The sequence below is a fragment of the Arvicanthis niloticus genome, chromosome 8, assembly GCF_011762505.2.
Source record: "Arvicanthis niloticus isolate mArvNil1 chromosome 8, mArvNil1.pat.X, whole genome shotgun sequence".
Taxonomy (NCBI): Eukaryota; Metazoa; Chordata; class Mammalia; order Rodentia; family Muridae; genus Arvicanthis; species Arvicanthis niloticus.
In genome coordinates, this window is record NC_047665.1 from 855,477 (window position 1) to 869,308 (window position 13,832).

At 43.7% G+C, this 13,832-nt stretch overlaps 1 protein-coding gene across 1 annotated transcript; it reads left to right on the forward strand.

Moving 5' to 3' along the window:
* The first annotated feature begins 1,398 nt into the window (after window positions 1-1,398).
* Ctsv (cathepsin V) lies at window positions 1,399-7,937 on the forward strand. The gene is made up of 8 exons (XM_034510426.1): window positions 1,399-1,543; window positions 2,632-2,768; window positions 3,506-3,628; window positions 3,723-3,869; window positions 4,465-4,689; window positions 4,918-5,080; window positions 6,174-6,291; window positions 7,456-7,937. The coding sequence occupies exons 2-8, from the start codon at window positions 2,643-2,645 to the stop codon at window positions 7,553-7,555; spliced, it is 1,002 nt and encodes a 333-aa protein (XP_034366317.1). The 5' UTR covers window positions 1,399-1,543; window positions 2,632-2,642; the 3' UTR covers window positions 7,556-7,937.
* The last annotated feature ends 5,895 nt before the right edge of the window (window positions 7,938-13,832 follow it).

Here is a 13,832-nt window from a genome sequence, read left to right on the forward strand (position 1 = left end):
AAAGTCTCGTTTTGTGTAGGTGTGCATGTGCCAACAGCACGTGTGGAAGCCAGAGGACAGGTTGGGCTCTTTTCTTTCACCATTTAGATCTCTGAGATAGAGTTTAAGCTTGGCTTCAGGCAACTCTGTAACGTTAAGTAATCTCACCAAGCCCTGAACATGACTTTTTAAATTACTTTTTTTAAAAATTAATTTTTTAGGGCCAGGAGGTGGTGGTGCCAGCACTTTAATCCCAGCACTTGGGAAGCAGAGGCAGACAGATCTCTATGAGTTTTGAGGCCACTCTCATCTACAGAGCAAGTTCCAAGACAGCCAAGGCTACACTGAGAAACCCTATCTCAGAAAATATTTTAAATTTTATTATAAAAGACATTACAAATAAAAAAATCACATATTGAAGTTAACCAAACTCAAAGATTATAAAACTCAATGAAATTCTAAACAGAATAGCCAATAGGAAAAAATTCTTAAGTGGCTAAAAAAAAGTTACACTTTTCTTAATTATTTTCCTTAAATCTTACCTATACCTGTCTTTTTTTTTTTTTTTCTCTTTCAAGCTACACAACTACAGCCTTCTATTAAATATTACTCCTCTTGAGTGAGGGGAATCTGGGAGGAGGAAACTGAAGTGGATAGCACGGAGATACTTTGTGTAGTGCAGTGGTGCGCACCTTTAATTCCAGCTTTTGAGAGGCAGAGCCAGAAGCATCCTTGTGATTTTCAAACCCAGCCTGGTCTACATAGTGAAACCCTGTAACTCCTATCTCAGACAAATATATATATTCATTCATTCCAAAGGATTCATCAAATTCCAGAAGAAACATTTTAAGACTGAGGAAAACAGTTCATAACACACACACACACCACTTGCCACGAAAATAATTTCTACCAGACTAGAGAGAAAGGCCCCTAAGGATCAACTCACGAATAGGTAAAGCTATAAGTGCAGTGAGGCGTTAGAAGCCACGTGCTAACCATGGCCTTATCTTATTGGATTTATTTTTCCCATCTCTAGAGTTCTCTAAAGTCTATGGAAACTCGTTCAGCCAGACCCTGGAGAGGTGACTCTGCCCTCGTCTCTGTCTCTATCTTCTTCCACTTAGATCAGCATTGTTTATGGGTTAAACAGAAACCACGGGCTATACAACTCTCCACCCTGCACATTTTAATCTATAACATTAATACAAAAGGAAAAGTAGAGCTGAGGTGGAAATTCCGCAGCAGGCCTGTTTTCCTAGGCTTATCTTACGGAACTAAGGCACCACGCTGGCGCCGACCCCCCCCCCCAAAGAAGAGTCGGCCTCGCCCCTGCGGCTCGCACCACAAGACAGGTTACGACCCGGCGGCGTCACGCGCCCAGAGTCCCGCAGGCTCCGCCCCTAGGCAGGCACAGCCAATGACTGTGCGGGGGCGGGTCTTGCCGGGGCCGCAGCCTGAGAGGCTTTAAAGCCAGAGCCCCGCGCTGCTTTTCCAGATTCTCGGACCTCGGCGACCTCCGGGTATCCGAGTTTGCAGACGACGTGTGTGCAGCTGGTTGCCTCAGGTGAGTGGCCCCCGCGGGTTTAAACGCTTCGCGAGCTAGGACAGGTAGCAGAATCTAGAGTGTGGGAACCACAGCATCTGCAACCCGGACTGGGGACCCCTGGATGGGCCAGGATCTCGAGGAGGTGTCCCTCGGCCTCTCCGAAGTGATAGGCCCTTGTTACCGAGCGGGGTCGTCCTCAGGTCATGTGACTCCGGGCTGCCGGAACCCGAAGGGGCAGCGGGACCCCCTCAAGTTGGTCTCGGGGCCCAGGGCTCCCTGTGCCGCCATAACACTCGTGGGCGGTGGCTGCTAAGGCGGAGCGGACGCCAATCCCCCGGCCGGGCCCAGCCTGGCCCCTAACCCGAACCGGGATCGCCTAAGGAGGCATCGCCTTGAAGCTTCAGTTCTGTAAAGTCAGTTCGGTCTGATTTGCAGCTGTGCATTAAAGTGTGTGGTGGCAGCCTGCCCTCTGGGTATTCTTGTTAACCCTCTTGGGGTCACCTAATACTGTCAGTAAATGACCTGGACATAGTTATCCTAAGATTCCGAGGCATACACTATCGAGAGACTCAAGACTACCGGGGCACTATAATAAGAGAAAAGGGTTTATCCTAGTCCCTATGCCACTTGCCTACTAGGCTGTTTTCGTTTCAGTAGCTGAGTCCAGTAACCGTCAAAGATTAATTCCTGTCTTGTTTTTCTCCACTCATACTCACATTTGTTGATACGTGTAAAGGTGCTTCAATTCTGATAAGGTGGTTTTAAATGAACTGGTTTACTGCTGGGCTTGTGGCTCATGGCTATAATCCCTGCACTTGAGAGATGGGACATCGTAAAAGTTTAAAGCCTGAACTACATGAGAATCTCTCCATAAAAGAAAAGGCTAGCTGGGCGGTGGTGGCGCACGCCTTTAATCCCAGCACTTGGGAGGCAGAGGCAGGCGGATTTCTGAGTTCGAGGCCAGCCTGGTCTACAGAGTGAGTTCCAGGACAGCCAGAGCTACACAGAGAAACCCTGTCTCGAAAACCCCCCCACCCCCAAAAAAAAAAAAAAAGAAAAGAAAAGGCTTCGTGAGGTCTTCATTTCCTCTTCTTTTCCTTCCCTAGGTATTTGAACCATGACTCTTTTACTCCTCCTGGTTGTCCTCTGCTTGGGAACAGCCTTAGCCACTCCAAAATTTGATCAAACGCTTAGTACACAGTGGCACCAGTGGAAGTCCACGCACAGAAGACTGTATGGCACGGTAGGACGCTGTTTGTAGTGTTTGCATTGTCTAGAGAGAATGGTCTTCCTTGCCCTTGGAAGTGTTTGCTTGGTTGGTTTGTGTGTGTGTGTGTGTGTGTTTTGTTTTTTTTTCCCGAGTCAGGGTTTCCCTGTGTGTCCCTGGCTTTCCTAGAACTTGCTTTGTAGACTAGGCTGTCTGTGAACTCGGTGCCGGGATTAAAGTCATGTGCCACCACTACCCACCTGGCTTTTCTTTTCTCTTTCTCCCCCCACAACTCCCCTCAGTAACCCTCAGAAGTTTATAGCCAGAGAGTAGTCTCTAGAAGCTAACTTTTAGCAGGAATAGCCCAATCACACACCCATTGTGAGTAGAGTAGAGCATAAACATCCCTTTGTGTGTTTTCAGGAGGAGTGATGCCTTTCAGAGTGTGTAGCTGTCCCTTTTCCAGTAGGTCCACTTGGTCAGATGGGTTGGTTTTTTTAAGATTTATTTAGTGAGGTATAATATATTTCCCTAGTGATGTATACCACCACACTTATGTCTGGGTATTGTGTACATTCTGGAACTAGAGAGAAGAAAGTACCATATGTGGATGCTGAGAATTAAACCTGAGTCTTCCACAAATGATCTTAAACACAGCCATCTCTCCAGTGCTATCTCTGCCTCTGGGATTAAAAGCCTATGCCAACCAACATCTGGCTCCCCCTGTGTTTTTAACAAAAAATGAGAACTGCCAGTTCCATCCTTGCTTCTAGAATGAGGAAGAGTGGAGGAGAGCCGTGTGGGAGAAGAACATGAGAATGATCCAGCTACACAACGGGGAATACAGCAGCGGGAAGCATGGCTTCACCATGGAGATGAACGCCTTTGGTGACATGGTGAGCGGGACGTGATGCTGACTGAGCCCTCGACTCCGTTTTCTTTCTATGTTATCTCACTTTCCTACTTTTTTTTTTCCCCCTTCCCTGGAAGACCAATGAGGAATTCAGGCAGGTAGTGAATGGCTATCGGCACCAGAAACACAGGAAGGGGAAGATTTTTCAGGAACCTCTGATGCTTCAGATCCCCAAGAGTGTGGACTGGAGAGAAAAGGGTTGTGTAACTCCTGTGAAGAATCAGGTACGAGGGCTGGGAGAAGTCTCGAGTTCAATCCCCGGGGTCCACACTTGGAAGAAACAAGGGGAGGGAGAGAGAGTTCAGCACCACTGAAGATGATGACACCCCCCCCCCCCCCCCCCCCGCAGACATTGACTGGTAGTATCTCCTCTGGGAGGAGCCAGGCCCCACAAGACTCTCTGTCCTCTGTACTTTAGCCTTGACCACAGTGTTTTGTTTTGTCTGCTCCTTGGTCTATTACACTTTGAGATCGTGAATGAAGGAGGGTCTCATACTACTAGCCCAGACCGGCCTCAAGCCTGGAATCCTCTTGCCTTAATCTCCCTAGCGGATTGTGGGCATACAATTTCCCACCCAGATTCGTGTTTACTGGTTTTTTTTTTTAATATATCAGTATGTATATATCTAGAGGGAACTGTGGCATGCACCTTTAATTCCATCACTTGGGAGGTAGAGACAGTGAATCAAGGCTGTCCTACAGGGCAATTTCTAGGCCAGCCAGGGCTACACAGAGAGACCTTATTTCAAACAAACAAAAAAGTATGCATATATAAAGACTGTTGTGCTGTTTGTCTTATAAACCTTTTCCTCTCTCCAGGGCCAGTGTGGTTCTTGTTGGGCGTTTAGCGCATCAGGCTCTCTAGAAGGACAGATGTTCCTTAAGACTGGCAAACTGGTCTCACTGAGTGAACAGAACCTTGTGGACTGTTCTCGTGAACAAGGCAATCAGGGCTGTAATGGAGGCCTGATGGATTATGCTTTCCAGTACATTAAGGACAATGGAGGTCTGGACTCAGAGGAGTCTTATCCCTATGAAGCCAAGGTAATTGATTTGTTTCGTCTCCAGCTTTGTTTTCAGAAAAGGAAACATTACCAGATGTGGTTTTCAGAGTTTCATACTTTAGTGGGTAACTCACAGAATATTCTATTCCAAGGGAAGATTTCTGAGTACTGACCTCACCCCGTGAGCTGCAAATCACTTTTTTGTTTCTAGATCTCATGTTCTAAGAGGTAAACAGTTCTGATTAAGTCTCTCCCTTAACTTTCAAAGGATGGAACTTGTAAATACAGAGCTGAGTTCGCTGTGGCTAATGACACGGGGTTCGTGGATATCCCTCAGCAAGAGAAAGCCCTCATGAAGGCTGTGGCCACTGTGGGGCCTATCTCTGTCGCCATAGATGCAAGCCATCCGTCTCTCCAGTTCTATAGTTCAGGTACTGGTCTGAATTAGCACCTCCCCGACTTTGGTGATTTAATTGTTGGGAGGGGTGTGTGCAGATGCCCTTGGGAGTCCTGAAGCATTAGATCCCCTGGTGCTGGACTAAGGCAATTGTAAGCCATCTATTACGGTTCTGGAACCAAACTCAGATTCTCTGTAATAACAGTGAATACACTTAACTACTGAGGCAACTCTCCAGCACCCTCTGCTTTTCAGTGTTGTAACGCATTCATTTGGGGGGCGGGGATTAGAGGACAACTTGCAGGAATCATTACTTTCCATTGTATGTGGTTCCAGTGAAACTTAGGCCCTGAGCCTTGTTAACAAGTGCCTTTCCCTGCTGAGCCATCCCACCATCTGAAATATTTCTTTTAATATTGCGAATTATTCTATATAGAACATAATTTACGTACATCTTCTCCAACAACTGGATCTTTTTCCAAAAGATTTTTTTATTGCTATAATTAGGGCTTTAAAGAACATGTGATTCAAGTATAAGGGAGGGAGGGAGCACTTTTCTATCCATAAACTTTTTCTTTAGATTTAAGAGAAGCAGGAGTTATGGATATTGTTAATCTGGGTAGAAAATGGATCCTACCACTATAGGCTTTAAAACAATAGAATATTTTTTAATTGAGAGGAGTGAGTATGTAGCTCAGTTGGTAGTGTTTTCCAGGATTCTTTAAGCCCTGGTTCAATCTGGGCACTACATGAACCTTGCATGGTGTTCATTCCTGTAATCCCAACACTTAGGAGGCACCCCATCTTTAGCTACACAGCAGGTTGGGAGAGCAGCTTGGACTGCATAAAACTCAAATACTGTGATAAGATTTCACTAAGTCACCTTGGCTAGCCTGGAACTCTCTATGTATACCAGGCTGGCCTTTAACTCAAAGAGAGCTAACTGTCTGCCTCCAGAGTTCTGAGATGCACCACACAACCAGCATAGCCACTACTATTTTTTGACTAAAATCTTCTACACAGTTTGGGATCTGTGACACTACAGGATTTTGAGATTATGGGGGATAGAATGGGCTTCTGTCCTGTGATGACTGAAACCTCTTACTCAATGTTCATTTCTCTGCCAGGCATCTACTATGAACCCAACTGTAGCAGCAAGGACCTCGACCATGGGGTTCTGTTGGTTGGCTATGGATTTGAAGGAACAGATTCAAATAAGAAAAAATATTGGATTGTCAAGAACAGGTAAAAGACTCTAAATGTTATACTTTAATTGAAAAGAGAATTTATTGGGGAGAATCAGTATTTAAATGCAAGTCCACAGATGTTTAAGTTTTAAAATCCTGGAGGCTGTCCTCATTTAGAGTGAGGGATTTGCATTTAAGATTCTAAACTGAGCTTGTTCAGGAGACATACACATATTTGTAATGGTGAATTTCCAAACTCGGCTCAAATTTCAGTAAAGCTGTATGATTTCAGCATGCTTTTCTTGGTTTCTCTAGTTTTCAACAAGGGATAACCAGTGGAAGTTACAGCTGTGTGCCTCCCTGCATTATCTGCATTTTGCTCTCAGATCTCAGAATCTTTAAAGCCTGTCAGGATTGGTTTTCACAACTGAATATCTTGAGATAACGTAACAGAATGTGGAGACATACTGTTTTGTTAAGCTCCTCATTGGCTTCATTTTCCTCTTAAAAGTTAAAAGAGGGAGCTAAGGCTGTAGCATAGTTGGCAAAGTGTTTGCCTATGATGCACAAGACTCTGGGATCAATTCCCAACACCACATACAACCTGGCATGGTGGTGCACGTCTGTATCCCAACTGGCCTTAGTCCTTAGTGTCATGCTTTTAGAGAATTGGCATTAATCTTGGCTACGCAAAACCCTGTCTCAAGGCCGGTGGTGGCGCACGCCTTTAATCCCAGCACTTGGGAGGCAGAGGCAGGTGGATTTCTGAGTTTGAGGCCAGCCTGGTCTACAGAGTGAGTTCCAGGACAGCCAGGGCTACACAGAGAAACCCTGTCTCAAAAAAAACAAAAAAAAACAAAAAAAAAAAAAAAAAAAAAAAAACCCTGTCTCAATGACTCAGTGGATAAGGTACTTGCCTCTCAGTCATGAGAACCTATGTATGCTTGGATCATAGCACTCAAGTATGTACTTCAAAACACAACTGTAACCTCAGTTCTGGGCACTTGGAGGGCTGTGAGCTCCAGGTTCAGTGAACCACTCTATCTCAATAAGAGAGTGACAGAGGGAGGTAGCAGTGTCTGCCTCCTGCTTCCGATTAAGACCCACAGGAATGAGTGCCTCTGTATATTCTATGTGCAGATCTTAGAGCCCTCAGGTAAGTGTGCTCCTGTTTTTAAGTATGAACTATTAATCCTCTCATTTTTCCTTGGATCTCTTTCAGCTGGGGTCGTGAATGGGGTATGGATGGCTACTTCCAAATAGCCAAAGATATGAACAACCACTGTGGAATAGCCACCGCGGCCAGCTATCCTACAGTGTGAATTGATGGACAGCGGAAATGAGGACTTATGGACACTATGTCCGAAGGAATTCATCTTAAAACTGACCAAACCCTTATTGAGTGAGGCCATGGTACTTGAATGGACACTATGTCTGAAGGAATGCATCTTAAAACTGACCAAACCCTTACTGAGTGAGGCCATGGTACTTGAATCATTGAGGATCCAAGTCATGTCATGATTTGAATTCTGTTGACATTTTTACATGGGTTAAATGTTACCACTACTTAAAACTCCTGTTATAAACAGCTTTATAATATTGAACACTTAATGCTTAATTCTGAGTCTGGAATATTTGTTTTATAAAAGTTGTATAAAACTTTCTTTACCTTTTAAAAATAAATTTTAGCTCAGTGTGTATGTATGTGGGACTTCCGTGTGTGTGATGTGTTGACAAATGTTTGGGACTAAAGACTGATTCAGGGTGTCCTAACTCGGGGTGTCCTGGTACAGCTGGAAAAAGGTGACAGGTGTAAGTGAATCTAGCTTATGGGATAATTGTTTTCTCTTTATTTGTGTGTACGTGGTATGTAACAGGTGTGGAGGTCAGAGAACAACTCAGTTCTACAGTGTTGGTCCTAGCAATCAAAATTAGATTGTGAGGCTGGGCCACAAGTGCCTTTTACTACTGAGCTATCTTGCCAGCCCCACTGGTTTTAAGTGACATATAATTACATATGTTTATAAAATACAATATAATGTGTTCTGATCAGTGTATACTACAAAATGATCGGGCTAATAAGCTCACCTCAAATATTTTACTACTTTAATGAACTTTTCTAGCTGTCTTTAAAATACACAGTATACTATTGTTGGGAACTGTCTTGCTATGTAGCCCAGGCTGGCCTTAAGCCCATGATCTCCCTCAGCCTTCTAAAGGCTAAGATGAAAAACATGTAATATTAAACCCAGTCTCAAGTTTTATATCTGGCAAAACTTGACAGTCCAGAAGACCAAAAGAATAAATTGTTCAACACAGTAGTCTCAACTTTCCTAATTCTGTGACTTCAATATAGTTCCTCCTGTTGTGACCTCAACCATAAAACTATTTTTGTTACTACTTCATAACTGTAATCTTGCTACTGCTATTAATCATAATGTAGTTGTTTGGTTGGTTGGGTTTTTTTGTTTGTTTTTTTGAAATAGAGGTTTGCCAAAGGAGTCACAAACCACAGGTTGAGAACTGCTGTGCTAGAAAGTAGGCAGGCTTGCAAATTGCTATGTGCGGGTTTTACATATTAGGCTGATGGGAAGGGAATTGGAGTGCTGGTTTCAGTAGTGCCTATTTGCATTGCTATGTAGTTCTAGAAAAGGTCATACACGGTTAGGTTGTGGGCTGACCGTATATCTAAGTGTCCCGGGAAACCTCATGCTACCCAGGATTGGCAAACATACATTGAGCAGTTGTAATTAAAATCCCAGGTATTTGGTAACATGGAGAAATGTGTTCAAGGCTCCATGAGAAATCAGGTGAGGACATGAAAGTTGTTCTCTGGCTTTGGAAGATAACAGAGAAGTCGTGAGTGAAAGAGGACTAAATTATGACAATGCTGTAGAGTGGACACGCCCTGACATGCATAGCCAACCTTGCCAAAGTCAATGACCTTCCTTTCCTTCGTTCCTTCCTTCCTTCCTTTCCTTCCTTTCCTTCCTTTCCTTCTTTTTATGGTTTTTCGAGACAGGGTTTCTCTGTGTAGTCCTGGCTGTCCTAGAACTCACTCTGTAGATGAGGCTGGCCTCCAACTCAGAAATCTGCCTGCCTCTGCCTCCCATGTGCTAGGATTAAAGGCAATCGCCACCACTGCCCAGCGGTCAATGACTTTTCTAAAACTGGATTTTACAAAGGAGTTCATAAATGGACCTTGACAGAAACTGACGACCTGAAGAGACTCCATCACTCTGCAGTGTTAGGGTCAGCAAATAAATATTACAAGTTAAATGTATTTCAACATTTCAATTTCCCATTTGTATGCCTTCTGGTCTGCTACTTTTGCACCAGACTGTCTAAAATGCCTGAGGGACACAATGTCAGGAAGGAAGGATTCATTTTAGGTCATAGTTGTCAGAGGAGTATAGTCCATGATGGTGATAGGGCATGGGAGGACCAGAGCAGTTTGTTTCACAGGTCAGTAAACAAGGTGAAGGCTGATGTTCAGCTGACTTCTTTGTTTCCAAATCCTTTTATTGTATCTGAGCCCTGAGTCATCCACAGTAAAGGTAGATCTTACGTTTAATCTTCAATGAAAAAGTCCCACTATATACTCTATCTTTTAGATTATTCTTTTTATTTTGAGGTGTTGGGGATGGAATATGGGCATGTGTTTGCATAGCAGGGGTCAAAGTTCAATGACTTCCTTAATCAAACTCCATGTGGGTGCTAGGAATTGAACTTGGGTCCTCTACAAGAGCAGCAAGTACTCTTAAACCATGAAGCCGTCTCTCCAGCCCCCTGTTGTATGCCACATGGCCGAAGTTGGCATCTGACAACGTGAAGGGACAGGTTCACAAATTGTCCAAGAAAGGCCTGACTCCCTCCCAGATAGGTGTGATCCTGAGGGACTCACGTGATGTGGCACATGTCAGTTTTGTGACTAGAAATAAAACCTTGAGAACCTTAAGTCCAAAGGCCTTGCCCCTGATCTCCCTGAGAATCTCTGCCATTTGGTAAGGAAAGCAGTTGCTGTTCAAAAGCACCTCGAGAGGAACAGAAAGGATAAGAATGCTAAATTCCACATGATTCTGATAGCAAAGTTCACTGGTTGACTTGACACTAAGCAGGTGCTCCCACCCAATTGGAAATAGGAGTTATCCACAGCTTCTGCTCCAGTGGCGTAAATGCTGTTGTGTACACAAGCAATAAAATCACTTTGAGTTAAAAAAAAAAAAAAATTCAGGGGAAGCCAGGTAGGAGCTGGTGATAGCTTGGTCCACTTCCTGAAGCAAGGGTGGGTATCGTTAAGCTACACGAAACAGCACCCACATTATTTTTTGAGACAGGGTCTCTCACTGAACTTGGAGCTTATCACTTTGGCTAGTCAGATTGGCCAGTGAACACCAGGGCTAGAGTTCAGACATGTGCTGCCTTTCGGCATTTATGTCAGTTCTAGAGTATCCAAACTTGGGTCCTCGTTTATCTCTCCCACTTCTTCTAGGTGATCCCAGACGCTTAGGGTTTTATTGCTGTGAAGAGACACCATGACAATGGCAACTCTTATAAAGGCAAACATTTAATTGGGTCTGGCTTACAGTTCAGAGGTTCAGTCCATCATCATCATGGTGGGAAGCATGGTGGCATGTAAGCTGGAGAAAGAGCTGAGAGTTCTACATCTCAATCAACAGGCAATAGGAAGAGAACTGGTTTGAGCTTTTGAAACCTCAAAGCCTGCCTCCTAATGACAAGCTTCCTCCAGCAAAGCCACACCTACTCCAACAAGGCCACATCTCCCAACAGTACTAGCTCCTTTGGGCCTATGGGGCCATTTTTATTCACATCACCACATTCCACTCCTTGGCCTAGATAGGCTTATAACTATATCATAATGCAAAATGCATTTGATACAACTTCAAAAGCCCTCATAGTCTATCATAGTCTCAACCTTGTTTAAAAGTTTGAAGTTCACAGTCTCTTTGAGACTCATGCAATCTCTTGACTATAAACCACCCCTGGGAAATCAAAATGAAAAATAAAATCACATACTTCCAACATATAATGGCACCAGATATATGCTGCCATTACAGAAGGAAGAAAAGGGAGCATAACAAGGAAATACTGGATTTTCCAAAGCCCAGAGTATGCCTTCAGTTCAGCTGACTGCTTGAGCAAACAGCACCATCAAAAGAAACCAGCAAGTTTCTGCCTCTGTCAGTAAGTACCTGCCTCTGTCAGTAAGTCATAGTTCTTTCTATGACACTTGGTTCTGTTGGGATTCCATTTTGAGGATAGTGAAGTATCTAATGAGACACATGAACTCCTGTCCATAGCACAAGGGAGACATCTCATAGCCCACTTGGTTCTTGGCCTCCTGTGTTTTAGAAATTCTGTGTTTTGTCTCCTGTCAAGAGCACTATCAAGAAGTTATACTCTCTGGGTAGTTCTTGGATCCTGAGAGCCAAGATAGAAATTGGTCAGGTCTAATTAAATATGTGAATAAAGGTGGCTACCACATGTTTTATTTTTGACTAGTCTCCTTTGATAGTGTAAATGTTCTATATTGGTTTCAGTTTTGCTGTCTCTGTCCCTTGTATGTGTTTCTGTGACCCCATTCATCTCTTCCAGTTACAGGAAGATTTTCGAGCTGAACTAAGCAAGCAAGAGAATGAGGGAGCAAGCCGGGCAGTGGTGGCACACACCTTTAATTCCTAGCACTTGGGAGGCAGAGGCAGGCGGATTTCTGAGTTCGAGGCCAGCCTGGTCTACAGAGAGAGTTCCAGGACAGCCAGGAGTACACAGAGAAACCCTGTCTCAAAAAACAAAAAAGAAAAAAGAAAAAAAAAAAAAAAAAAAAAGAATGAATGTCACTGTCAGGTCTCAGGAAAACTGGAATGCTAGTCAAAGGCTGGGATCGGATTCAGGCAAGAGGGCATTCATCAGAAGCATGTGGTTAGCTGACCCAGCTGGAAAGACAGGCAGCAGTCACATCACCTGAACTGGTTCACATCAACTTTCACGGAGTCCAGGGTTCTCTGGTTTTTAGGACCACCCAGGGCTGATGTGTGTAGGTTGACTTTGAAGTAGTTTGTAGTCTGCTGCTGATTTCTAGATGATGTCTGTCAGCTGAGAGGAAATCCGCAGTTATCATTGTCATAACCCAGGTGGAGTAGTCTGTGCCTCATTGTCTTGGGAGGCCCTAGGGTTGCCACTAGGAGCTGGCATTCCTGTGTACCACGTGAACTTTTGTCCATTAAACACTTGCCCCATTCATTATTTAGTTTTGATCTTAAAGGACCTGAAGCTTGCGTGAACTTTTTAAGTTATAAAAGAGACCAGTAAACTGCTGGAGTAGATTCATGCCTTTTAGTCATAGTAAAAGCTTAGGGACCCAAAAATGATTTTGAGTTTAAAAAACAATATATAAACATTGTTTTTCTTTGTCCAGATGGCTGGATAAATGTTTTCAGTATGATGAGAAATATTTTTGTTTCTGAGACAGGTTTCTTTGTATAACCCTGACTGTCTTAGAACTCACTCTGTAGACCAGGCTGGCCTCAAACTCAGAGATCTGCCTGCTTCTGCCTCCCAAGTGCTGGGATTAAAGGCGTGGACCTCCAACACCTGGCAGTGACAAAGCATTTTTAAGTATCATCGCTCTACTGATTAATATGTTAAAACTTAAAAATGACACTTTTAAACTTTTTAAGTTACTTTTAGACTTCATAAATTGAATTTGCATATTTTAAAGCACTTTTAGACCTTTACAACTTACTAGCATTTCTATATACTCAGCCTTTTTAAAAAAAAATCTAATCACTTATCATAAAACATGTGGTTGATTACTGACAGCAGTCATCCATTTCAAAGCAAGTTTTTCTAAATAAAAAAAAAGTTTAAAAAGTTACATTGAAATTTCCTTTTATGAGTTTGTCTCCCTCAGCAGGAGACCCAATAGCTCTAGAAAAAATGGAGGCCTGGTTTTCATAAGCAAAATTCATTGACCAGGCAGCTGATGTTTATCAGTTGATAAAGCTACAGTTAGTTGCCAACAGCATCAGAGATCTGAGAAGCATAAATAATAACAGGAGGTATAACCGGAAAGGTGTATTCGGCTGCCACATAGGACACCATTGTATCTTCAGCTGCTGCATAGGACAGCAATAGTCTTCACTCATCATCCCCAGAAGAGAGATTTCCCTGGCAGAGGAACTTGGCAAAACTCACCCACCTTGATGAGGCAGAGTAGGTCAGTCAATCCAACAGTGTCCAACGTTGGGGCAGGCCTGGCTCTATAGCCAGACAAGGAAGGCATAGGGCAGCTCTTTGTCCAGCAGATATCATTATCAGGTGGAGTAGTTTGTGCCTCATTGTCTTTGCAGGCCCTAGGGTTGCCACTAGGAGCTGGCATTCCTGTCTATCACGTGAACTTTTATCCATTAAACACTTGCCCCCATTCATTATTTAGTTTATTATCCAGATTGCGAGCGGATTTTACAGCTTCTCTAGAAGAGGTTTTGGCTTTGGGGTTCAAGAGGGACATTGAGACCAGCTGTCCTTTTAGACAGAGGCTTATCAGAAATACACCACAGACAGCAGCATGAAGGGGGC